Source organism: Perna viridis, chromosome 10, assembly GCF_037379345.1.
Source record: "Perna viridis isolate PV_CMFRI_1.1 ecotype Kerala chromosome 10, ASM3737934v1, whole genome shotgun sequence".
Lineage (NCBI taxonomy): Eukaryota > Metazoa > Mollusca > Bivalvia > Mytilida > Mytilidae > Perna > Perna viridis.
In genome coordinates this window covers 36,435,352-36,462,644 of record NC_142454.1, presented here as the reverse complement: position 1 = coordinate 36,462,644, position 27,293 = coordinate 36,435,352, and the positions used below count along the sequence as shown (strand labels likewise).

General features: G+C 32.2%; 1 protein-coding gene and 1 long non-coding RNA gene across 3 annotated transcripts in view; one reads left to right on the top strand and one right to left on the bottom strand.

Moving 5' to 3' along the window:
- Positions 1-22,550, bottom strand: part of LOC148605628 (DNA repair protein RAD50.L-like) — a 44,766-nt gene extending 22,216 nt beyond the window's left edge. Inside the window, exons 1-14 of one of the 2 annotated variants that reach the window (XM_088548078.1) lie at positions 22,495-22,550; positions 15,734-15,880; positions 13,907-13,993; positions 13,119-13,220; positions 10,587-10,691; positions 9,146-9,219; positions 8,673-8,778; positions 7,996-8,064; positions 6,243-6,393; positions 4,538-4,615; positions 3,409-3,485; positions 1,977-2,078; positions 866-935; positions 107-207 (exon numbers count right to left, since the gene is read on the bottom strand). In XM_088548078.1, the coding sequence (XP_088404204.1) occupies positions 107-207; positions 866-935; positions 1,977-2,078; positions 3,409-3,485; positions 4,538-4,615; positions 6,243-6,393; positions 7,996-8,064; positions 8,673-8,778; positions 9,146-9,219; positions 10,587-10,691; positions 13,119-13,220; positions 13,907-13,993; positions 15,734-15,862 (1,251 nt within the window). In that variant the 5' untranslated portion in view covers positions 15,863-15,880; positions 22,495-22,550. Of the gene's footprint in view, positions 1-106; positions 208-865; positions 936-1,976; positions 2,079-3,408; positions 3,486-4,537; positions 4,616-6,242; positions 6,394-7,995; positions 8,065-8,672; positions 8,779-9,145; positions 9,220-10,586; positions 10,692-13,118; positions 13,221-13,906; positions 13,994-15,733; positions 15,881-22,283 lie in introns of both variants that reach the window. The other variant, XM_088548079.1, reaches the window with a different exon arrangement.
- On the top strand, positions 18,620-21,169 carry LOC148605629 (uncharacterized). The gene is made up of 3 exons (XR_015915766.1): positions 18,620-18,716; positions 20,292-20,354; positions 21,055-21,169. It is a non-coding gene; the product is annotated as an uncharacterized LOC148605629 (long non-coding RNA).
- Positions 22,551-27,293: the final 4,743 nt, after the last annotated feature.

The following is a 27,293-nucleotide window of genomic DNA, read 5'->3' as shown; positions in this document are numbered from 1 at the left end:
TTAATTGACAATTGATTGAATTACCTTTGCAAAAATTAGATTGCTGAAAAACTGTTAGATTATACAGTATTTCTAAATACCATCTTAAACTATCAATAAACATTACCTTAAGAGATTTTCCTTCATTTACTAGAGCCTCCAACTTTTTCCTAACACACTCAATAAAACTTCTGTATTTCTCGTCAGTGATTTCAGAACCACTAAAACCTAGAGGAAACAATTACAATGTAAAACATTCATAGCCAACCCTTCAAATATAAAAGCACATACATGTGTAAGCATAAGAAATGCTAATTAATAGAAAGAAATATCATTTATCATACAGTAATATAGTACTTTTAAATGTTCATTTTTAGAATAATGCTCTGAGAAGTATTGTATACATAGAATGAGTATGTACAACAAGAGATAATGCCTTGTGTTATTATATTACTTTTATGTTTGAATTTGAAATGTTAGCATTCTGTTACCATGGATTTTACTACTTTTCTTGTTCATACTTTTCAGAGCTTACTCAAAGGTGTGTTTACACTTGTTGAGAACCTTTTGATGACCTCTGAGAGTATTTACTATTTTGTACTAAGGTTATATGCTGGAGCATTTGTTCCATTTCATCCATCCTTTTTTCTATCATTGTAATAAATGAAGCTATGAATTTGAAGGTACAGTACATTTGCACCAGTACTATATTATAGCACATTTACAATATAACTGTGCTATGTATTGATAAGCATAATGTGGTGACTTCTTTTGTTAAGTAACCTTATTTAAGAAGAAGTCCATCTTTAAACTATTCAATTATGCCAAGAGGCTAACTAAAATGAAGTGAATTAAAAACAAAGAACCCATTAGTCACAACACTCACCTTCAAATCCATACTTGTCAGAAAACTGTTCAATTAAAACATTTCTTTTGGTAACATTATCATCATGGACCTGAAAGTACAATAAAAAGAGTCAAGAATAGTATAACATCAACCACAGAAATCTTGTGACTAAATAAAATAAGGGAACCATGTTTATAGCAGTAATCAAAAGAATGTAATCCAGGGACAAATTCATATGATTTTAGTTACTTTGTGTTCTTTGCTGTGTATGTCTGGTACATGGAAAACAAATACACGACAAAAAACACAAAGTAACTTAAATCATACATACAAAGTAAAAAAAGCAAATGAGCAACTCGGACTCCACTAAAAACTGGGAGCATGGACCAGGTGCACTGGTACGGTAATAAATCTTTAAAACAGGCAACAATTTTGATAGCTTATTCATGAATGTTATATTTGAAAACATCCGACTGTTTTACAATTTACTTCAAATCCTTTTAAGAAAAAAACAGAAAAAAATGTACTGATGTAGAGTTGAAAAGAATAATGTTGTGTTGTGTTAAGTCTCATGGAGAAGAGTATTTCTGAACTGATTGGTTTAAGAACATTGAGTAACTGATTCATTACAGTGCAATATATAAATCTAATACATGTATAATGCAAATACCTTGTTATGGGTAGTTTTCGCAAAGGCCAAATTTGGCCATTTGCTATATGATTTGGATATTAAATTTTGGTGTCTTTATTTTTTGCATTCATATATACGGTCTACTGCAGATAACTGCAGGAACATAAACTTGGTGAGCTTTTATTTTCTTGATTCATCAGATCTTTTGAGTATAGCGAAAAATAGAACCTCACAAAAAATTTCATGCTATAGAGTATGTCTAATAACTTATCTGCCAAAATTTAAAAAAAAATGTTCTGCTAGACTGTACACATGCATCACATTGTTTTTTCACAAAAATTTTATCTGCTCTTAAAATAGTAAGAATGTGATCATCAACCTAAGCTCTTTTGTTCAAAATATTATCCGCAGGAAAAGTCAAGTACAATCTACACAGGTTTTCCAATTATTAATTATTTATCCAGCATGTAAAGATCTGAACATCTTCAACCAAGATTATAATGAAAGACACATACACACCTGTGCCTCTTGTTCTAGCTTGCCAACATGTAGGAGCAATTCACTTTTCTTCAAGTTCAACTGCTCACAATCTTTCTCTAAATCTTTATGCTGTTGTTTGAACTGAGAAAAAAAAAATGACATTACCTTCCTGCAGTCAGTTTACCCTAAAAAAAAGACTTCATTTATGGCTAAAATAAATTCAAGTACAAGTTTCTGTAAGAATCAGACAAAATAAGAAAAATCAGAAACATGCATGCCAAAAAACCACCTATTTGATAATATAATTTCACACAAGGATGCATTCTCTATTTGAAATTACCATTATTTTATCACTGGATTTGCTCAGAAATTTTCAATAAAATGTTTGAAAAACAAGGTTTTTGTCAGAGTTATCTGCCCTTAAAACATCCATTTTCAGTGAATTATACAGGAAGATCTGTCTGTTTTCCTGTATTCTATTGGTGCAAATAGTCAAATTAAGCATTTAAAATAATACTGTTTTTTTTTCAAACCATGTTCCACTCACTGCCTGATTCACTTAAGTCTTGTATATATCAGAGAAGGAAATGGAAACTGGGCATGTGTCAAAGAGGCAAAAGCTAAACCAAACACACCAAACTGGATAACTATAGATACTTTTTAAATACAAGGCCACTGAAGACTAAGGGAGCACAAACTTTATAACAGACACACAAGGGCTAATAGAGTATATTTTAGTTGGAAAGATTGATTGCCAGGTTGTAGTCTTATGAACATGACAGATATTTAATGAGTTTTAGAATGTTTAATCAACCCAACAGATCCTGCTTGTACTAGTCCACCATTCTGAATCAGATTTTTATTGTGTTGACACACAGAAGCAGGAAGTCTAATCACCATAATCAGACCAGACATACATAGTCAACCAGTCATTACTAACAGTGATTTTGATACCCTTTTATTGCAGATGAATATTGGAGACTTTTCCCAAAATGATGAAAAATATTTTTCTCAAAGGAGGAAAATTCCCAACTGTCATGCATAATATTTTTAAAAACCAGGTAAAGAAGCCAGTGAAATGTTCCTTGAAATGTGATTTCTCAGCCCAGTGCTTTGTTCTTCTGTGTACTGTTTTTTTTTTTTGGCAGGTTGTGATCCAACAAATATTGGGAGTACATATTTGTTAGTTTGGAATTGGTTTCCGCTTCCAGATCCGCAAATGATGCATTTCTGTCCCCCGGCAAAATATTTTCCCAATGTGTTGGAAATACGACAAAAATTTCTCAAAAATAAAGGGTTGGGGCTGCTTTTAAAACAAGGAAATCACTGACTAAAATACAATGTATATGCAGCTTGCTTGGCAGTGAAGCAGTGACTTCTAATTTTTAAGTCCTTCCAAACTCACAAACTGCAAGCATGCTTCTACACACCTGGAACAAAGAAACATAACTATAACCAGACAAATAAATACCTGATTTAACATGTCTTCCCTTTCCTGTACTTTATCATGAAATTCTGCCAATACCCTCTTCAATTCCTCAACAGATCCTGTTATAATTAGTAAGCTAAAAGTGTCATCATTCTCAGAAATTTATGACAATTTTAGTTTAAAAAATAATTTAAATAAGTCATCAAAATTAAATTACTTCAGATAATAAAATTTAAATGCTTTTTTTTTTACTAAATGTCCCATGTCCGATTTGAATCATAATGAAAATTATGTAAATATATCACTACCTCAAAATGTTGAAATACTGTCAATCTTAAAAAGTGTATTTAACAAAAAGCTCCAGGGAGCTTGAACCCTCACCTGTATTTAATTCAAATGGTTAAATGATATAATAAAATGCTAGATACAGGAACTTGCATATTTTGTCATGCTAGGTTTACCCTAATTTTTCCCTTCAAAGAAAATGGCAAAACTGATATCAGACAGCAACCAAAATCACTTACAACAATTTGCCCAATGTATAATAAGCCACATCCCATAATATAAAATCAATCTTTTAATCTCCATAAGGAGTTGACATAATTTGAGACAAAATTTGGATTGATTGACCAAAAGACAGACAAGGTAAATCCAATATACCACCCAAATCTGTTGGCATATAACGTCTAACAAAAACAACTTTCAATAAAATTATAAAAACATGTTAAGTTTTTACATCCACTGAAGTACACATACTGGTGGTACCAATGGTGAAAGGTTTGAATAAATCTTTGCAGACTTTAATCCTGTAATGTTCCACATTAAGAAAATGTAGTTTCTTCAATATTAATTCTTGAAAGTTGACCAAGCTAAATCTAAATTGCCATTTCATTTGACCAAAAAGCTGACTTCCTACTATGGTGGTCCATGTGAGATAAAAAAAAAAAAACATGTGCACCAAATTTGCTCATGGAAAAAATAGGCTTCAATGCACAATTCAAAAATGTATACTTAAAGGTTGATGGTCACAACACATTTCATAAAAATTTCCTTTTAATTTCTTATATATCTGTCAACATTGTTTTCGGTCATAGCAAAAATATAAAAGCTAACTAAATAATCCCAAATCTAAGTCAAATTTAAAGTACATTCACAATTTAAAATGGGATACCTTGAAATTCATTTTTTATATTCTTCTGATGTTCCTTTACAGTTCTCTCCATCTCCTTTTTCTCACTGGAATACTTAGCTGAAAATATGTATAAAATGCATTCAAACATGCATTAACAACAAGGTTTGAGTAAGTTTAGAAGATAGTGTAGCATTAATACAGCTTTTAATATGGAACTGAATGGTGCTTCTTTTCTCAATTCTTCATACAAAGGCACCAGAATAAAGTAAAATCAAATTTTATTTTTTGTTGAAAAAAAAAATAAAAACAGCAAATTCAGTATTAAATATCAATGTTTTTGCAATGTGCAATTACTGGAAAGAAATTAAATGAAAGAAACTGAAAACTTACATATCAATTTATAATAAAGATAAATTTTTCAAGATATCATGAAAAAAAAAAAAAAAAAAAAAAATGAAATTGCTTTAATAAATCCATGCAACAACATATAGGTCATAAAACATTTGTTTTTCTTCCTATTTTCTGGAATGATATGTTTGATTCATATACTTGTAAGACACACAAATACATAGTTTTTCAACTCATACAAAAATCACTCTTTTTAGACGTGTAGATGATGTACTAAGCAAATAGGGCTGCCACGGTACACCTACCTCATTATACAATACCTATCATGATGCAACGGTGACGAAATGATACATTTCGATAAGATACACAACAGCATGTTGTCCTATATATTTTCTTCAATTTGGAATAAAAAATATTAGACAGATTTAAAAAAGATGAATTATAATGAAGCCAGGTTTCATTCTTGGAAGTCTATAACATTGACCTTAACAAAGATTAACAGTCTTCACGAAAGTGCCAGACTGCTGGACCAGTCCGGTAATATTTGCATAGGTCCAATAGTTTCGCTCTTACCGTCAGCCCGAATGTCCGGAAATTATTCATACTACAGCGGAATGATTTTCTTATTTGTTTGATGCAATTTGATTAGTCGCTCGATATTATATCATCCAATGAAATCACATGATACAAAGTCAATATACATGGCGGTGTCGTGTGAAATATATAGGGAACCATCACATGAAAATGTAAACAAGCCATGTCTCTTTCTGATAATTTGAAATATCATGATGATGCCCAGCCTGGGAAAAAAAAGAAAAAATGTCTCTATTATGGCCGAAAGAAAAAAAGAATATGAAAAAAGAAGAAAAATAAAGAGGATTTGACACTGATTGGGAGTCAGAAAGGCCGTGGCTTGAATACGACATCAACGGTAATGACTGTCATGATTAGCAAATAGAATGAGAATGAAATAAAACTGAGCTTTAAATTTTGTTTTCATGTAAAAACTTCACTTATAATAATAAGTCAGGGTTTCAGAATCTTCTCATGAAAAAATATAAGTCAACATGGTGCAATAATAGAGCTCAACAATGTAGGACACAATCCTAAAGTACATCATTGTAACAAAATCATAATAAAAACATACAATGTAAACCTCTGTAAATGTATCATATCATCCTTATATGCAAAACATATTGTTTCCATATGACTTTCATTTTAGTACAAGATTTTCATGAATTAACTCCATATTGTTTTTTTTTTTTCATGTTGATCTCAAACATATGAAAAACATAAATAGCAATTTTTGCTGTGGTCTTCAAATCAAGAAAAGCCACAGTAATGTCCACAACAGCTTTAACCCAGGACCATCATTACTTATGCCTACAATACTTACTGATGTTAGTCTGTAGTTTGTAAATGTCATTAGATTTGGCCCCAATCTTGTTCAAATTCTCTTCAATAGGATCCAGTTTACCAACAATGTTATTTACAGATTCTCTAGAAGCCATCAACTTGGACTGTACTTCGTTCAAGTCACCCTCCAACTAGTTATCATAATATTTTTGAAAATAAGCTTCATTATATTTACAGTGCACTCAACAACAAGAGGTTCCCAGGAGCCTGAATCGCTCACCTGGTGGAATTTTGCCTTTCAAGGGCAATAAATTAAAAACAAGAAGTTGTCCAACAATTTTGACTCAAGAACTTTGATAGGCCTTATCATAAGGATCATTTTAGCAAATGAAAGTCTAAATCTATCATAGTTTTCAAGACATTGACTGAAAACTGTAAAAAAAAAAAACTGTCATTTTCCCCTGTCAAGGGCAATAACTCTTATAAGAAGGTGTCTGACAACTTTTATGCCTGAAGGCTTTTGTAGTCCTAAGAATAAGGATAGTTTCAGCTACACCTAATGGTTTTGGAGATATATGTGAAAAACTACTGTCTGACCACTATGTTCTATCTTTCATAATGGTGGCCATGTTTTTCAATGGATCAAAATCCCAACATCAGTTCCATGCAGGATACCCCAAGGAACATAAATGGTGCTCAGAACCTTAGCCGGGGGCTAGGGCGCTCTGCCCACAGAGCAACTGGGTTGTGTGCCCCAAGTGGTGGAATGGGATACCCCTACCGCAAACCATAATGGTGCACTGTGTTGGGAAAGATGCCACATTCCTCGCACATTAAAGAACCCTGCTGTGGTATTCTCCTGGAGTAGGAACCATAGGGCTCCGCCACAGGAGGCTGAATTACCCGACCCTACCCATCCTTTCCCTATTTCCAGTGGCAATCAAAATTTGTCGACCCAATTGTCCTTGTGTCCCATCCCTTTTTCATTTCATCATCATTTCATGTTCATTTTATCATCAATTTCATGTTCATTGTCTGAATATAGCTGAAATATTGCTGCTCGGACGTTAAACCCCAACAAACAAACAAACAAACCAAGGAACATTCATACCAAGTTTGGTTCCAATTGGTCCAGTAGTGTCAGAGGAGAAGATTTTTGAAAGAAATAACATAAAAAATAGCAAATAAAATGTTAAAAAAAGGGCAACAACTCCAACATGGCAAAATAGATTAAAATGAAAATTTGACCACAGATGGATCTCATCATTCTGAACACTTTTACCCTGTCAGAATTTGGCTAAACCTAACTGTTTTGGATATATGCAAAAAACTACTGTCTGACCCCTATGTTCTATTTTTAGTAATGGTGGCCATGTTTTTACACAGATAAAAAATCCCCACATCAGTTCTATGCAGGATACCCTAAGAAACATTCATACCAAGTTTGGTTCCCATTGGTCAAGTAGTTTCAGAAGAGAAGAGTTTTGAAAAATTGTTAACGACGACGACAGATGACAACGGACGCTAAATGATGGCAATAGCTCTCATGGCCTTTGGCCAGGTGAGCTAAAAAAATATCACTTGCCATATCTGAATATAGATATAGTAAGATCTTCGGGTGAAAACAATGTCAAAGAAATGCTTCCCTCTGCAACAGCTTTCAAGCAAAATGGCCTTAGAATAAAAAAAATAACTGAATGGCATGAAAACTAAAAAGAAATATAATGAAATTATTTTCTCATTATAAACCACAATATGCTTACCTGAGAAGTTATAAACCATGAGCTGCTTACCTGAGAAGCCTTGTCTTTGTGTTGTTTGAGAAAACTAACTTCTGTCCTGTAATTCTTTACTTCTTGGTCCTGAACAACAAAAATCAAAAACAGAGCAACAGTGCTCACAAATAAATAAAAATAAAATGACTTTATGTAACTCATTTGGATATCTCCCTTTACAAGCAGATGACACAATTAACATGCTGAGCATTGCCCTTCAATTGTTCATAAGGGAGATGTAAAAATGTAAATATTATATACAAACTCAAAGTATAAAAATAGACCATATAACTAAGGGCTATTCCAGAAATAAATGTATGGTGGGGGTCAGGAAACACTTTTTATTGGGCTCCACCCTTCATATAATTATTTTATTTCATTGTTAAAGCTAACTATCTTAAATAACCACCCATCAAATTTTAATAGAGGTGCCTCCCAACTGTCCCCCCACAATTAATCCACAAATATCCCTAAGTACACTTCTAGCAATAGCATCACAATATACCTTTTTTTGTGTTTTTTTTTCTTAGTCAGTACTTCCACAAAGTAATGCAACACTTTACTGTAAAAATTCCTCAGTTCTAAACCAAATTTCAACAGTAAATTGTTGCATTTACCTTGTGGAAGCACTGACTGGGTCTGCTAAGGAATTAACACAAGGCTCTATATGCAATGGGTATAACTAAGTTGCTAACCTGAGACATTTTCAATTTTCTAATAGTTTCCAAAGCCTTTACATATCTAGTGGAAGCAAATATGTCATCAAATTTATCCTTCAGCTGTTTTCCCTCACTCAAAGGCCTGAAAAATATTGTGAAGGCACATACACTTTTATTTGCTGGTAAATGTTACATGTGTACTATTTAGTTGGTGTACAATTTCATACTTTCAGTACGAATCTGTCTAAATATAAAGGTTTTTGGATGTTAAAATGATGGCATTGTTTGTCTGTACGATCATAGAATTGTCACTTTCACCAATATATTTAACATTTATTCTAGAATAGAGATATACACTGTATAGTACTTTAAGGTTTGTTGTTGTCCTGATTTAATTGTTACTTGAAGATTGATGTCACAACTATCTGTTTACTCAATCTGTGACTGTCAAACCCACAATTTCAAACTCAATACATTTATTTCCTGGCCATCCCTTTCTATTGGCTTACCAATTGGATTCTTCCTGGTGACAAAAGATGACATTCTCTAATACTGGTTTTGAAACTCCTAAAGCTGTAATCATCTTAAAATAAAATAGAACAAAAAAAGAATGCAGGTTTTAAGACACATCAAGAGTGGAGTACAAATTTCAAGATTGAATGTAGCTGTAACTAAGAACCTAAGTAAAATTTACTTTCTTTTGACGGAATTAAAGACAAACACACACAAAAATAAGAGAAATCCTTCCAAATGAGATCTTTTTAAGTAGTAGTCTTTGTAAGAATCATGCAAAATCTGAAAAATGTGATACACCCTAAAAAAGGCTACATATTTTTGTTTTCGTAGTTAAGTTGTTTTATGGGTTTATATTATGAAATGTGTAATTATTCATTCCAATCTGTCTGCTCTTAGATGATAATCAATATTGGAAATGCAATAGATTCTATTGTATTTGAGTTATCTCCCTTAATTTTGAAATCTACAGTGCATTCTATATAATTTTTATCCCCTAAGAACATGGGTTATTTGAAAAACCGAATGTTAGTTTCTGTTTACTATGGCAATTCAAACAAAATATCAAAAAATAAAAATATGCAGGCTTTCCAACCATGAATCACATTTTGCATGATTCTTAGCTGGAGTGCTACTTAATGTATTTCTAGGTTAGGATTACAAAATAACATGTCAGTTTCATGCTTCCCTACCTATCCTATTTTCTTGTGCCTACACTTACATGACCATTTTGGCTTGTCTACATTGTTACACCATTAAATCAATGTAAAATGATTTTTGAAAATAAAATAATATCCCTAACTACCTACCCCATTTTCCTGGCTGGTGACAGGAGACAACAATATTATAATTCATTTTAGTCTTAGAAACAAAATATTAAAAAAAAAAAAATAACTACACATGTATTGCAAAAGGAATTTAATTTTATTCTTCAAGCTGAGATCGCCAGAGCACATTTCTTCCTCAAGCTGAGGTTGCAAAAGCACATTTCTTCCTTATGCTGAGGTTGCCGGAGTACACTTTTTAGCGGAGTCCGAGTTGCTCATTTGCTTTTGTTACTTTGTACATATGATTTTAGTTACTTTATGTTCTTTGTTGTGTATGTCTGTTTTCCATGTCTGTTCTTTGTCCCTGGATTACATTCTTTTGATTACCGCTATAACCTTGGTTCCCTTGATTACTCTTCCTCAAGCTCAGAAGGCCAGAACACAAACAATGTGTATGTGAATATGCCCAATAATATCAGTGGTTTTTTTCAGCATTTTTTACACAATCTCATTCATGAATTACTGGTTGTATAAGTTTCTCAGCTAATTTCCCTTCTTAATCTACTGCATGCAGAAAATACAATCGAACAAAAACATAAAAAAAACAATACTTTCATATCCCCTGCATTGTATCTGGTCAGAGAATTGTTACAAGTATGCAGTGCTGTACCTCCTTGTCAATTTCAGCACATTTAGAACTGATACTTTTCTTTTCACCAGCAGCATTTCTTCTGGTAATAACGCCATCCAATGTCTTTAGTGTGATCTGCTTTAGCTAATAAATTAAACATAAAAATAGTTTTTCTTTCCTTCTGAAAATAGAAATTTTGAAGAAGGATGACACAAGTCTTACAAATTACAAAAAGGCCACTGATACAGTCGCCAATTTATTAAATCAGGATAGTGGATATGGCAAATTCTACTATAAAAACTTACTATGAAGTGGAATAAGCCAAGCAAATTAGATGACACAGTATTTTAACTTGATTTTGCATCTTCTTGCCAGGGTTGGGCAGTATTGCCCGGACAAAGGCCGTAATGCAGAAAATCTGGACTTCCCCTTCCTTGTTTGATCACATTTTATAAATATCTAATTTGTATTTAGTCCTTTTAACTTTTTAAATGTGGCTACTTTCATTTATTTATCATAGTTATAGTTAACTAAGCCTTATAACAACTTATAATATCTTTATATTAATATTATATTCCTAACTGACATCTTTTCCGTTCTTAGGCCATTCAAAGTTTAAATGGTCTTCAGACCCTTCCTTGTCCATTTTCAGGTTGCCTCATTTATTCATTTTTATTGCCATATCAACAAAATAATTTCATATTAATTAACAAAATAAAACAAAAAAGCACCTTCAAAATTTCTGGACCGTTAAGAAGTAAAACAAGAGGCTCCAAGGAGCCTGAATCGCACACCTGGTTGAATTTTGCCTTTCAAAGGCAATAAATTTAACAAAAAGTTGTCCAACAATTTGTAAACTCAAGAAACCTTTGGTAGTAGTTATCGTAAGGATAATTTCAACAATTGAAAGTTTCTTTTAATTTATCATAGTTTTCAAGATATTGACCGAAAACTGTAAAAAAAAGTGTCATTTTTCCCCTTTCAAGAGCAATAACCCTTACAAGGAGTTTTCTGACAAATTTTATATCTGAAGACTTTTGTAGTTCTAATTAACATCATTTCAGCAATTGAAAGAATTTTGCTAAACCTAATGGTTTTGGAGGTATATGCGAAATACTACTGTCTGACCATATGTTCTATTTTATTAACAGAGCAGCCATGTTTTTTGACAAATAAAAAATCACCACATCAGTTCCATGCAGGATACCCCTAAGAACATTCATACCAGGTCTGGTTATGGTGTCTTCCTCGAATGCCAACATTTTATATGTTACCTATTCCTTGAATGCCAACAAAAATATTTCAATAGATGTTTATATTATAACAACAGGTGTTTTTTTTTATTACAATTAAAATGTTTTTACAGGTATTCAACTGTTGAGATTAATTAGTTGATAAATGGAACATTTTATACCTTTTTTTCATATGGAAAACAGCAGATTTAAAAAAAAATATGTAAGAATATAATAAACTTGAATTATTAAAAATTTGTAAAAATATAATAAAATTTTAACATTTGTCTTACTTTTTTTTAAGAAATGTATAAATTATATACAAAAATATTAATGAAATTCAGAAATTTAACATCAATAAACATTACCCCACCGGTGCACCTGGTCCATGCGCCCAGTTTTTAGTGGATTCCGAGTTGCTCATTTGCTTTTGTTACTTTGTATGTATGATTTTCGATACTTTATGTTCTTTGTTGTGTATGTCAGTTTTCCATGTCTGGTCTTTGTCCCTGGATTACATTCTTTTTATTACCACTATAACCTTGGTACCCTTGATTATTCTTTCAAACTCTGAACTTTATATTAATGATTTATTTCATTCTTTATCATTCTAGTGTTTTAACTAATTTATATGAATATATTTATTTTCTACTTTTTATGCCTCATGTGATATGAAATAATGGTAATAAGAGTATAGTCCTTAAACCACTAACAGCAAAAACTGATCTCCTACATTGTGTAACAATTACAAATAATTTATTTAACTGAACAAAAACGTCATACTTAGTAACAGTTCTAGTAATAGTACTCCTACATAAAGTAGAATGATAGATAAAAAATATCCTCAAGTTATTGGACTAACAAAAATAATTCAAAAGTCTTTTATGCTATACATGTATATGTATTATTTTGTGAAGAAATAATTAAGTAGAAACAGCCAAAAAATAAAAAAGATTTTAACAACTGGAATAACTATCTGAAATATGAACTGAAATAAGTCACCTGTAATTTACCTATCTGTTAATTAGTATGAGTGTTTTGATAAGCATGCACCTTTGTTGTTATAACCACTGACACCTATTCCTTGAATGCCAACAAAATTTTGCAGGTAAATAGTCGGTAGATCAAAGGATGTTGGCATTCGAGGAATAAACCCTGGTTATGATTAGTGAAGTAGTTTCAGAGAAGAGTTTTGTATAATTGTTAATGATGACCACGGACCCCAAGTGATGGCAATAGCTCACATGGCCTCCATTCTTATTGGTTTTCATGAAAATTGCCTGAGAACCAAAATATAACTTTGAATAGCCTAACTTAAAAAAAAACATAAACATAATACCTTCTGTGTAGCTGTCATACTTCTTTGTACAATTGTCTGTTGTCCAGATACATCATGAAACTGCAATCTAACCTGGGCCTTAACTTCTCTTTCATTAGCATACTGCCAAAAAAAATAAATAAATAAAAACAAATACTTTTTGAGTAGCTATAAGATGTCTTTGAATGATGGTCTCTCTAGCAGACAAATCAAGAAATCTCAACTGAACTTTTGTTTTTACTTCATGCTCATTTGCATACTGTAAACATATCAATTTTCACCATTCAAAAAATGATAGGCATAATATGTTTAAAATCAATTTCGTAAGTGCAATTTTTTGTGATTTTCAGTCCACTGCGAAAATTAGTACATTGTAAAAATTAGTACGTTTACAATACTGTGAAAAATTAAAAACAGTACATAACAATGTCCTCAACAAGTCATTATGTTTTCTCTTAAGGGAATTACCTAGTCAGTTTAAAAAAACAAAGGGGGACTTACTGTGCTTTTGTGCTCATATATGTAGTATTGCAGAGCTAGTTTAAGTAACACTAATTTTTTCAGGAGTTTCAGAACTTACCATGCAAAATTCTTTTGAGCTTTAATATTCTTATTAATACTTACTGATGTCTGATGTCACTCCCTGTTTTTTGTGGGAGTTCGTATTTAAGTACTTTGGTTTTTTTGTGTGCTGTCTTATTTTTCTTGGGTTTGCTTTTTATATGTAATGATGTTTAGTTCTGTTGTCTTTATTATATGTTAAGGTTGTCTCCCTTGCAATACCAGAACTTGTTACTGCTATCATTTACCTTTGGATCATGAACAAATGCTCCTCCTCTGTTACAACCTGGTGGCATTATACCAGTAGTGATATATTTCAACGACTCTATCACAGTCTGAAAAGAAATAATTATTACAGATTAGAGTATATTGAAATATATATACAAATTCTGAGGGTTCACCTGAGATTCCTCAGACCAGTGCACATATATAGTACATGCTCCCATGTTTAAGTGGAGTAGGAAATTGCTCAATTACTTTTGTATCTTTGTACTTGTTAATTTGGTTATTTCAAGTTCTTTGTTGTAAGCGGCAATCTTCCCAGTCCTGTCCTTATCCTTGAAATATACTCTTTTGATTACCACTCAGATCTTACCTTGATTGTTTTTAATCCATTGACCATATACATGTATGATTTGGGAAGCAAAATTCCGCATAAATTACAAAAAATACCTACCATATATAATGCAAATTTATATGCTGAACATGTGTTCCAAGGAGTAACCTCTCATCACATAAATATTGAAACCTTTCTTAATGAAACATGTTTTTAACTGAAGGACTGGTTTAAGTGTAGGCAGGTATTTTGTTTACATAGATCTTTTAAAAAATGTGTTGAACCAAATAAGGAGGAACTTCAGGAGATGTTTGGTTTTGACAGTTTATGGTTTATTATGAGTTGAAGGATGTAGACCTAGGGTAAGGGACATAACTCTTCAAATCAGTGATATATCATATTCGATTTCACTAAAGCCTTTCAAGCTTTAATTTGAAACAGAATGAAATCAGTCCAAGTTACTTTGATGCTTACATGAGATTGCAGTAAAAAGCTGAATACAAACGTCTGAATGATTTGTAAGAGTTGTGTCCCCTACCCTAGGTCTACCTCCTTAATTTGAGCAGGTTCAATGTTAAACAAATAAATGATGAAAAAAAAAGAACAAAATTAAAAACATTATCTTCTTAAACATACAACCAGTCTGTAACTTAGGGTACTAGTCTGATGTCCTAGACTTTTTCCATTTGAACAAGTAATTTTCCTTTTCCACAGGACCAATAAGACTAGTAAAACAAAAATACCTCCTTTTTTTCTTTATTATATTCTATGTCTTTTAGTTTTGATAGACAGATTGTAATGTGTGATTCATTATTGTAACCAAACAATTACAATCGTCTCCTTTCCATTTATCCCTCCAATCTAGGAAAGTAGCTATAATATTTATCGTTCAGTATTTTTATTGCAGAAACCAATCATTCAAGTTCTTGCAGAATTTTTTGGAAGAATAAACAAAATTATTAACCCTAAATAAAATCTTTATTTTGGTTCAGACTAGTAAATCAGTTTAGGGAGTACTGACTGATTCTGTATACTAGTCCTTTAGACTACTTGCTTAAGTGTCTATCTTGGTGAGAATCAGGCAGTGAGTTAAACATGGTATGAAAAAAAAAAACACCATCATTTTGATAGTGACATTAGACTTTTTGCAGAATCAAAGGAAAAGAAGAAAATTTTCTGTATCATGTTGGTGCATTGAAATATAATTTCACTGAAATGCACTGCAAATGAACATTTCAAGGGCAGATAACTCTGCCAAAAACCTCATTTTTCTAACAATCTTTTGAAAAATTTACAAGCTAACCCAATGATGCAGATCAAATAATGGCCTTTTCAAATGGGGAAAGCATCCGTCAATGATATTTTATTGTAGGATTGGAGGGGTTTTGACATACACATTCAGATTTTTTCCATTTTGCCCAATGCTTACAGGGACAGACACTTAAAAAAAGATTTTGTTGCTAACACTTCAACAAAAATGATAAGTGATTTAGCACCCACTGTTTACTGAAATACTGACTGTTTTTCCTGTACCGTTTGGACCAAGAATCAAAGTCAATGGATTAAAAAACTGTATGATCTGTTTTTCTTTATCATCAGTGCCAAAACTTCGTATCCCTTGGATACTCATCTTGTCAATAGATGACATGGTGGTATCTGTTTATATCTAAAATAGAAAATAATGAATCACATACTAAATAACAGATATTTTTGTGTTCAGCAAATCATTTAAACATGTAAACAATGACACTTTCTATCATAAAAAAATGACCGGCTTAAATATGCAGTTTTAAGTAGTTGTGAGTGTAAAGAAAGTATTCTTTTAACTGTATGCACTGAACATGCTGAAGTCCTACTTTTCTTAGCTTAGGCTAGCTAGTACTGCACAACTGGGAATTTTGTAACAAGAGGGTAATTCATACTTCAATACATGAACAGGGGTTTCATTAATTTTTTGCAATGCAGGTACCTTTGATTTTGTAGGAGGTACTTTTCATCATTTTGTTTAATAAAAATGTATGAAACCTTAAAATTCTAGAGGTACCTTTCAGCAGTTTAGAAGGGTAAAAGTACCTGGTACTGCCTCTTAAGGAAAGGCCTGCATGAAAGGCCAAGAAAAAAATGTCTGTCTAAGGTTCCCCAACCTACCCAAGCACATTTTTGGTATTTTTTTTTAATAAAATGTAAGTGTCTTTTTTTAGTTGACCACTATTAAAGTCAAGAAATCCTCCCAATACCTGTCTATATATAATAATTAAAACAAAAATAAAATGATTATAGTTACCTGCTTTATCTTTTCATCTAATCAAACCTTAAACAAATTTTTTTCTTGGCCTAATTGTAGTAGGAGGGTAGCTGTCATACTGCATGTATTAATTTCAACACATTATGAAACAATGAAAAAAGTTAGTCTTGGGAGTAGATAACCTGTATGCATGTATCTGTACATAATACATGTATATGTACTTCATTCAATTAGTTAATAGATGCTAAGAAGTGGAATCTGGAGCATTCAGAAAATTTTAATTCTGTATTGGTGATTACCAATTTAAGTTCTGCTCACACAGCTTCAGTACCTCCTTTGGAAAGAGCTACTTTCATATTCAACAATATGCCTAAAAATAGGTACACAGACCAGCAAATCCAAACTGATCAAACAAAATGAAAAATGAACAAAAATTGATAATGGCAAAACTTCATTATTGTTACAACCCTTTGTTGTGACATTTTCATTCGGCAAACAAACAAAAAAATAATACTCTTATTTCCTGCTAACAGCAAGAAAATATAGGGTAGTTAGTGAAATAATTCTACTTATTGAAACATTTAACATTGAGTTAATGAGACAACAATCTTGACTTTAGGTGTAATATCACTATTTCGGAAACCAGTCGCCTGCACATACAAGAAAGTGGTTCGTAATGACACGAAGTAGTCCCAATATTGCACCCTATCATTCTCCTTGTTTAGTATAGGTATACAAACTTGGTGTCATCTGAAAGCTAAATGAATCAGCAATACTCTAAAAACTTCATTTTCTTTATTCAGTGTAGGATAAAACAATTCAGAACAAAAACTCTAGGCCCCTTGATATGGCTAAATTTCAAAATGAAAGTAGTGATTTCTGCACCTGTCTACTTTCACTATACCATTCTGTCTTAGAAGGCACATAAGGTACGTTGGTATTTTTATGAGAGTAAAGATAAAGGGTGACCATTACAATGATACCCCTCTAGCACCATCTGTACTGATATAAAAAAAATTTTGAGCCTTATAAAAAGCTGAATTTAACATAGAAAGTAGTGGAGACCAGAAATAGTGGTATGACACCTATTAAGGAATATGGCAAAAAAATAAAAGTAATCAATTTTCATCTTTTTGGGGAAAGTTTAAGTGTTTGACACCTCAGGAATACTTAACAGACCATTCTTGTCTTCTTTTTTTTTTATTAGTAGCCTCATAATATGTAAGTAAGTTGAAATTTCATAAATTTTGGGTCATATTTCAAATTTTGGGTATTTTTCTCAAGTCTAGGTTTTAAAGTGTCATTTTCTGCCTAAAATCTCTTTGCAAGCTTGCAATATGTAGATTTATTAGTCATTGTGTATGCTAAGTCTGTTTTTTTCAACTCCTGGTGTGCTAAACAACTTTGTTCCCAAAATATTTTAGAGTGCAATTTGACAGCCAGTACCCTCTTACATGAAATTGAAGTTTTTAGTCCCAATTCTTGGTAGTTAGGACTTAACTTTGTAATAATTGCTTTTGTAATAGTATAATGTTACTAAAATGCAGATCTAGGTAGGCCTATTTGTAATAAAATGTCAATTTTTCAATTTTAGTTTGTGTCCAGGTCAATTTTTTCAAGTTTTATCAGTAATTTTTGTCTCATAGCAGGTATAAATTTCCTTTTTTTTAATTATCTCTTAGCAAATAGTGCTGTAAATTACATGTTGAATGTGAGGCTAGGTAGGGTAGCAAGAAACAGACACATTAATTTGTTTTGCCTTGTTATGACATTCCTGCTTAAGAGAAGTTACTAAAAAACATGTTATTAACCAAAAATATAAATGTGGAATGATCAAAAGTTAGACACATAAAAATTTAAGTTTATAATACAGGATTACCAATAATTTCTTTATGATCTGGTTGTTTCATCTATTTTTTCTAGATTCACACTATTCACAAAAGTGGTAGCAAAATTTGGCTTTTGTGTTTGATTATTGTGCGATTCTGATGCATTGTCAATGAAATCTAACTGACCAAAAGCAACTGCTTTGTTCTCCTTTAACAACTAATGATTTCACAGACAGAAGATAACTTCTGTCACAAAATTCAAGATTTACAAATCCCATGTAACAGTATTACTATATTCTTCCGGGTATTACAAGCACCCCCTTCCTGGCAAAGGAAATCGATGGAAAAGTTAGTTTCTGTGTAAAGCATACACTCGGAAGCAAGGAAAAATCACCAGCGGAAGACCACATTGATTTGAAAGGATTCTGGTAAATTCCTTAAAATGTATATCCTTTCATCATTAATCTTTTAAATATATTATATAAGTATTTTTTAAGATTCCCTGTGTTTGCAAGCCATTTATTGATTAAAATGCAGCAGTGTATTGGATCCATTACACCGGTCAGTTAAAATGTTTATTTTTCCTTGTTCGTATGCAAATCAGATATTTCACTAAAACAATGCCGTCATGTCCGACCATTTATAAAAAAGATGTTTAAAATTTAACAATCTTGTTAATTGATACTTGACATCTGGAAACTGTTCATCAGGTGGATTAAAGGATTAGTGGGCCTGAGGACAGGTTGGCACTCCCGTTATTGTGTATTTTACGCTCCATTGAAGTTATAATTAGGACGGCATGTGTTGAGAGAAAAATAAGAAGCCAGTCGTGGTTTTTCTTACATACTACGAATTCCAAGAATATGGCATTGATGGATAAAACAACTATTAAATAGTAGTCGACCTCATGATTTCAAGAATTCCTCCCATAAAAACCTCCCGATATTGAATTTATCAAATTTTCATGCCTATTTTTGTTTCAATTGGTACATCCTTGGCCAATCCTGGCAATTCTCGGAATCCCGAGATTCACTGACAAGTTGCAATTGTTTTTGTTTATGTCAACAACCGCGTGGATCATGAAAGTGCTTTATCATCAAAATGCTTGGAACAACTGATCGACATATGAGTCTCTAGAATTATTGTCGTTCATATCCACAAATAGCATGATTTACAATTTCGAATGGTTAGTTATGTCAACATTTTACGAACTCTGTGGACATACACAACTTGCCATTCCTTGTGGCTGATAATTTTACCGACTTTGAGAAAAAATACATTGCAGAGAAATTTTAATGTAAAAGGACCAAATGCACCCAAACCATAAAGCAGAGTATTGTACCAAGTCTTGAGGCTATAAACATACAGTGATTGAATACTATAAACAGAAACCATTCAGTATTTTATGTGATGAAAGAAATGGTAGGGGTGCCAAAACGTTCTTTGCTACTCTTATTCGCATTTTGAAAGATGGAAGCAAGTCCATCAAAACCAGGTTCATTGACATTCCAGTGGTGAACATTGGAACAGGGCAAAATCTATTTTATGCCATACCAAGCATCACTTCTGTGAACTACATAAATAATTCATTTTGTTGATTCATTTGTATATATCATGTATTTATGGTTTTGAAAAAAAATATTTTAAATCCTCTGAATTATTTATTTCTAACAACAAAATATGTGGATAACGTTGTCATGCAAAATCTCAAGCAATTTTATGATGGATTGCTGGAAATCTCCCACAATTAGATTAGATTTGATTAACAGGTACAAATGTATGCTTACAATAGCGACGGCAAAGAGTACGGGAGATAACTCCAGTTGACTTACATAATTTCGTCCCGGAAGTTTTCGGGATTTTTCCATTTCCCAGTTTGAAACTTTGGTCCATACAACGTTTATTTACAGGCAAAATACACAGTTTTGAGGTTTCGAAAGTTAATGATGACTTGCAGAAATGATTTCAGCAAGCGTATTAACAACACTGATTTTTTTTTGCAGACGAATTTTCATCTGAAGCAGCGCTAACAAAGTGTACATCTCAAGATTTTAAAGTGTTTTAAGGTGAATATGCAGTTGATATGCAGATTTTTGGTTGGTCAAATCATTTGTGTAAACAATTTCAAAATGCATATTCACAGTCAATCGCGTATATTTATGTAAAACATGATTTTACTGAGGGTATAAAAATGAGCCTCGTTTTCATCAAATATGGTGGCCCCCATAAAAGTTCTTGACAACATGTAAACAATACAGTTGAATGTGCTCAGAACAAGTCAGTTTATGAAATAAACAACCAAAATAAATATTTTTCCAAGAAATACATTATCTATTTCGAATATTAGGGTTAATTACGTGCTTGTTGGAGAATTTAAAAAAAAAGGGAAGGGGGGGGGGGCTGTTTCACGTTAAGACCGTAACACTAAAGTAAACAATGCTGATTATATACATGACCCAAAGATAAATTTATATCAAAGACAAACATTATTTTTGGACAAAGTCAGCCTGAAAAGTGGTTGTACCACAAATTTATTTATTGAAAATTAATTTTATTAGATAAATTAATGTTGCAATAAGAATTTTATCTACATCATAAATTAGGTTTAAAATTAAATTTCAGAAGTATCTAATAAATTTGTTTCAAAATAAGCTGTTCCATAAAATCAAGTATATGTTAAATAGATATCTGCAAGAGTTAAAGTTTGAATTATATATAGATGAAAACCACCAGCAAGATAAATTATGATTTATTAATCTATTTCAGGACACACTTGAGAAGTAATTACCAGTACTACTAATCACAAAACAAAACACAGAAGACAAAGTGGTGAGTCATATACAGTTAGGATATGCTGTTCACAGAGAACATTGTGTAAACCAAACAGAAACTAACTTGAAAAAGAAACTAAGTTTCTGACTTTTTGCATAAAATGTGTGAAATGAAAAGAATAAAATATTTTGTTCTTTATATATTTGAAAGTTACAACCTGATACAAAAAATGAATTCAGTTATGTGTAAAATTTCTTAAAAATACTATGGACACTGAAAGCTAACAATTTACTGTAGGAACATGTTTTTAATTTGATTTTTATTTTCCCTTTATTTTTCAGTCTACAATTGCCTCCCCTTGATTTTGCTTTTATTTAATGTTATGTTTGGAAAGCAAAAAACCTCTTTGAAACAAACACTTTAAGCTATAAGTTATTAAACTTGCAGGAACTACGATATACTAACAATTCTGGACATTACATGTATATACTTGGTTCGTCGACTCAGTGCCCTTCTAGGTTGAACAAAAATTAAAGAGGCTATGACTTCAAAATCTACCTTAATTTAATCTTTTTTTAGTGATATAGGCTTTAATTGATATGCATAATGATGGACAGAGTTTTTGCTTGCATTTAACATCTATTATTTTTATTTGGAATCTTGTTGTGGATTATTACATGCTTAATGGAGACCAAATATAACTTTTCCAAAAAAATAGTGGAATTTTTTAGTTGTCTTCCCCTTATTTTACTTCTATCAGACAGCTTATTTTGATTTACTAGCCTTAAAAACTATTTAAAAATGAACACTTATTGTTTCTTAATACTTTGAACTTGTTAAAGTTTTATGAAATTAATTGTAACATTTTTAAATATTTTTTTCAATATTTTGGATGTTTGGGACATAATTTAGGGAATTGACGCTGAAGAAAAAGAGAGACAATGGTCTACAAAAACATTCGTAATTTTGTTAATATTTATCATATTGTCTTCAAGTAAATTGCGTTATGCTTGGAATAGATTTAGCTTGCATTTTAGCTTATTTTTTAGTTATATCCCCTGTATTTTAAAACCATTTACCATCCCTACTTACAAGCCTTTCGAAACTAGCAATTTACTTTAGCTTTCACACAAGCATAATTAGTCAGACTTCTTTGTGGCAAATGCAAAACATCAGGATAACAAATCGAGAAGAAGTAAGTTACATGTACATATGGGTCCTACCTATTTAATTCTTGCAAGGTTAAAGATTAAAGATATTGTTTTTCCCGCGGATTTTCACACATCTGAGCAAAACAATCTTGTTGGTATGCATGTCATTCGCCAATTGCGTCCACTGATAACATTTGTAAAAGAAACTGATAACGGTCTGTGAAACCAGTTCGTTTCCTGTTCTTTTATGTCATTTGAAATAAACTCGTGAACTTTCAGTTACCTTCGACTTTATTCCTTATTTGTTGCCTTTTGATCTCCACTATTGAAGAGCACTTTGCACGATCTGAACAAACACCGCAAACAATTCGTGATTTCATGAAGAAAAACGCCCGTTAAGTCATTTTTTTTTAAATTCTTATCTATATCTAAATAACTCAATGTAACATTTAAAAGATGCCTGCTTGTAAAATGAAGAAGATAGTTGCTGACGTGGAATAATAAATCCACTGATATTACACTTGCAAGTTCAAATATGGATAAAATCGGGTTTCTTCTTCTTTCCCTGTAAATTTAATCACAATACGTATTGAATACATGATAGGAGGGTAACTCTAACTTTCGCCGAGGACCTTATGCTTTAAATAAATGTCCCTGCATCATGTTTTGTGCGGAGGCAGAGATTTTGAAGAGGAAAGGTTCAAGATGGATTATCAATTGATAAGGTTTTTTTTATGTAGCAAGTAGACTATTTCCAATTATTTAATATATAAAAGATTGTTCAATATATAAAAGTAATCGAAAATATTCCGGACACCAATACCCCCAACGCAGCCTTAAATTTCCCGGTTGCTATTGCATTTGTACAATGCCAGTGAAATAAGAAGTTGTAAATTACATCGGTTAGGTTTCCATGGATAAGCATCATGGATGTCTCGTGATATCAAGGCGAACTCAATACCGACTGTGTCGAAAAAAAATACGCCGGTGATGTCAGCAAGTAAAGAACAGCTACAATGTATTTGAGTTATTTTCATACAATTAAATAGTTCCACTATTTTTTTTTCATTTTTCCGGCTTTTGTTTTGGCGGCCATTTTGAAATAGGCAGCCATTTTGAAATTCCAAATTTTAGCCAAGTTTTGGTATTAATCAAATACTAGTAAACAGCTTCAGAGAAATTGCCGGGACATCTTTACGAGCAGAAGAAGAAGAAGAAGAAGAAGTGGGGTAAAAACAATGAAGAAGAAGAAAGGGAAGAAGAAGAAGAAGATGAAGTAGTGGGGCAAAACAACAAGTTGCAAAACTTCGTTTTAATGAGCTGAGACGAAGAACGGCAACTCATTTCTTTCTAAAAATGTTTACAATTATATGATTAATATTCTTGATTAAACCCTTTTCAAGTTTTGTTAACACACAATATTATAAACTACAAGTAAAGAAAATATCACATAGATATAGTCGATCCCTCGTATTTTGGAAACATAGACAAATAAACTCAAGGTAATACCTAATAATCTAATGTATAATTTGAGTCCGTTGTTCGTCTCATTTCATTTTTCAAGGGTTGAAAAAGACTTATTTTGAAAACCAGTATTAAGAGTAAATATTGAAATATTGAAGTATTTTTCAGACAATTCTCTCACTTTCGAGAACTCATATAGTTATTGCGACATAACGACCAATCAACAGTTAATAGCAAAAAGAAATTTGCTTAACCTAACTTTCTTTATACTCTATACACCAGTGCGGATCCACTTGGGAAAGAAGGTTAACACAATTCTCCAACAAAAAGGGGTTTCCACTATTGGAACATCCTGGATTCGCCACTATGCACGGCATACTTGTTTGAATATGTTCAGAGAGCAAGCAAATGCAGAAAACTGTTAGGTAGTGCAATTTAGGTGATGGTGGTATTTATCATACGTGATGTAATATCGTCTGTAAACCATTAAAAAGGGACAAGAATTAATTCTATGCAAAAATATACTCTCATCGGTACATAGTTTGGACAAAAACAGAGTCAGAATCTCTGATGGAAATAGAAGTAAAAGCAATAAAACTAAAATATAAAATAACCAGATGAAAATGAACAAAATATACACTTACATGTATGTGCCATTCTAGTAACTTACAGAAAAATCCAACTCCATACTGGGATACATGTATGTGTCATTCTAGTAACTTACTACAGAAAAATCCAACTTCATACTGGGATACATGTATATATCATTCTATAACTTACTACAGAAAAATCCAACTTCATACTGGGATACATGTATGTGTCATTCTAGTAACTTACTACAGAAAACTTCATACTGGGAAGCAGAATTCCTAGATCTAAAAAATGAAAATGAAATGGTTTCGTATTGTATACACCGTAAATTCTGTGCCCTTTAGTTACTTGCTTCGAAGGTTGGCAAAACCCACGTTTTAATTGTCGCAATATATAATCGGCGATTAGAAAGAAATACAAAACAAACACAAAACGTAAAATTAACAGATATTGTTGGAAAATTAGATGAATCAAGTCACAAATTCGTGCTTTGTGGAAATAACGCACTTTTATCTTCGACAATAGAGACTGTACAACAAATTGCTCAAATACGAAGAACAAGTCAGACGGTTTAGCCTTCAATTCTCTTCCAATTGAACGTCTTTTTTTCACGTTTAAGCATACTAATTTAATTCGTATAACACGTTTTAATATTTATTATCCTCGATTTTTTTATATTATTAAATGATGATGTTTGAAAATGTTCCCTTTTTATGAATTTATGAAGTCGTGCATTGTTCTTTTAATCGTCAAACGATCTTTAATAATATTTTATAACAGTTCAACAATACAGATAATAGACACATCTCAGATATTAAAATGTCTCCAGGACAGTTCTATTTGACCAATTAATTTTATGAGCATATAACGATCCGAAAGTAATGAACATGCCATATCTGACAATGAATCGGTGTTCTTCCGAAGGGCTTGCGGTCACTGCATCAGAACTCCAAATGGATAACACGTGCAGAGTCAAATACGCTGTGTTAACCATAACGATAAAATTTACAACCGCAACATGCAGAATGTCAATGAAACACGACGAAGATGAACGTTTACAGCAAATAAAAATATATTTTTACGATTAGTTTAATTTGAATCATGACGTGTTCAAAATTATGCAATATTCGTAAAAAAAACCAAAAAAAAAACCAACAACACAAATTGCAAATCAACATGACATGAAGCACGACAGACAATAAATACAAAATCAAGCAAAGAAAAACAGATAAAGCATACGAGGTGACAAAAACAAACAAACAAATAAACAAAAGCACACACACAAACAAAATAACGAAACAAGAAAAAACAGTCTTTAATGGAATGATGTTGAGATCAAGATATTTTGAACTAAATGACATAACATTCACTGCATAATATTAATTATAAATGATTCTACTTTGGCGTTTTTTTTTACCAAACATCAGGCTAAAAATTACACAATTAAGACATTTGTCTCCCTTATAACATTAGTCAAACAATTGATTGTTCACCGTACGTGTCGAAGACCTGCTATTTTTTTTTATGTAAAGCTTGACTTGCAAAAATTTGGGTATCGGCTCTTTAGAGTGCGATATACCCGACTTGCGGCTTATATAAAGAAAGTCGAAACTTGGGTCCATTCCATAGAAAATCGGGCATCTTGTACTTGGGTTTTTGTTTTACAAAGTGTGTCACGCATGATGTACTAACAACACAGCTTATAGAATTGGTTGAAAATATCCTGTAAACAAATGTTTATGGCCGGATCTTGTAATTGCACAGTCATGGTGATTCTGATCTGTTCATTTAACACAAAATTAACATCGATAAACCCTTTACAAAGAGAATACATTTACATAAAACTTTCGTCTGTTCTAGCTTTCTATAGATGGTTGAAACATGATTGGTTTCAAAGCTGAACATTTTATTAAAACAGCTAATTCCACGCTTAAGTAGATCTCCCCAATAACAAAATACCAGCACAATTACATTGCCATTTTCGAGCATTAAATATTTATCCTCACCCCTCTTGGGAGCACCAATGAAGGGGATGGGGTCGAACCACATGAGGAAAACCAACTTTTCATCAAACTGTGGACATATCCTAGTCGCTTTCAATATGTCGATGTATATGAATTATTGAGAGATTTGATTAGCTGTGCGTATCCTTGCAAATTACTCAACTATTGTAAATGCTGTTATCTTTCCATCTCCAATGATATAAACTTCAGGTAAAATTACTTAAGTAGTCAATTAAAATTGGTACAAAATTAATGAATTCTAACTGGTTACTGTTACGTGTTCCCGTACTTACCCTTGGGACCAGTCTAAAGTAAGCCAGTCACTCCTGTATCCCGGATGTAGAATGATCCGCGACATGACGGTCCAAAGTGTACGCAATTAACACTATATAGGTGCTTTTTATGACAGAAATTCGTGACTGTTCTCTTTGAAATGGGTTGTGTCAATTCAAATATATTTTTTAAGGCAATCTCTTTGACATTTCAACCATTTTGTAAAACGTTTTCGCTACTACAGGCTGTTGAACTGAATGCTTTGTTACAGAACATCAAATTCATTCTTAATTTCCGAACAACGTACGTAATACGTTCATTCTGACTTTAGATGCTGCAGAAAATGTAGGAATCTTGCCAACTCGTGAAATTTATAGACATATCGTCAAAGTTAGAAAGATTGATAGAGATCGAACGTTTGCCGCGTGGTGGTAGTACGAATTTGAATGTATACATGGAGTCAATCTGAAAACGATCCATCGCGATATTGGCTAAACCAATGTATACAACTCAACGACGCAAGTCAATTTAAAACATAACTCGTACTGAAAACAACAACAGAAAGCTCTTCTTCGGGACGTGGTAAAAGCAGGCAATCATCTGGATTTACATCTATGACAGAGGATGTACGAGAAAATCTCGTATGTAAAATACGGATGATTACTTCGTTCGGGGGCTTTGTAGCTTGCGATATATCTTTCGAATTTATTGTTGTACTGCAAATTGATTAACTATTTGACTTTTTTTAGGT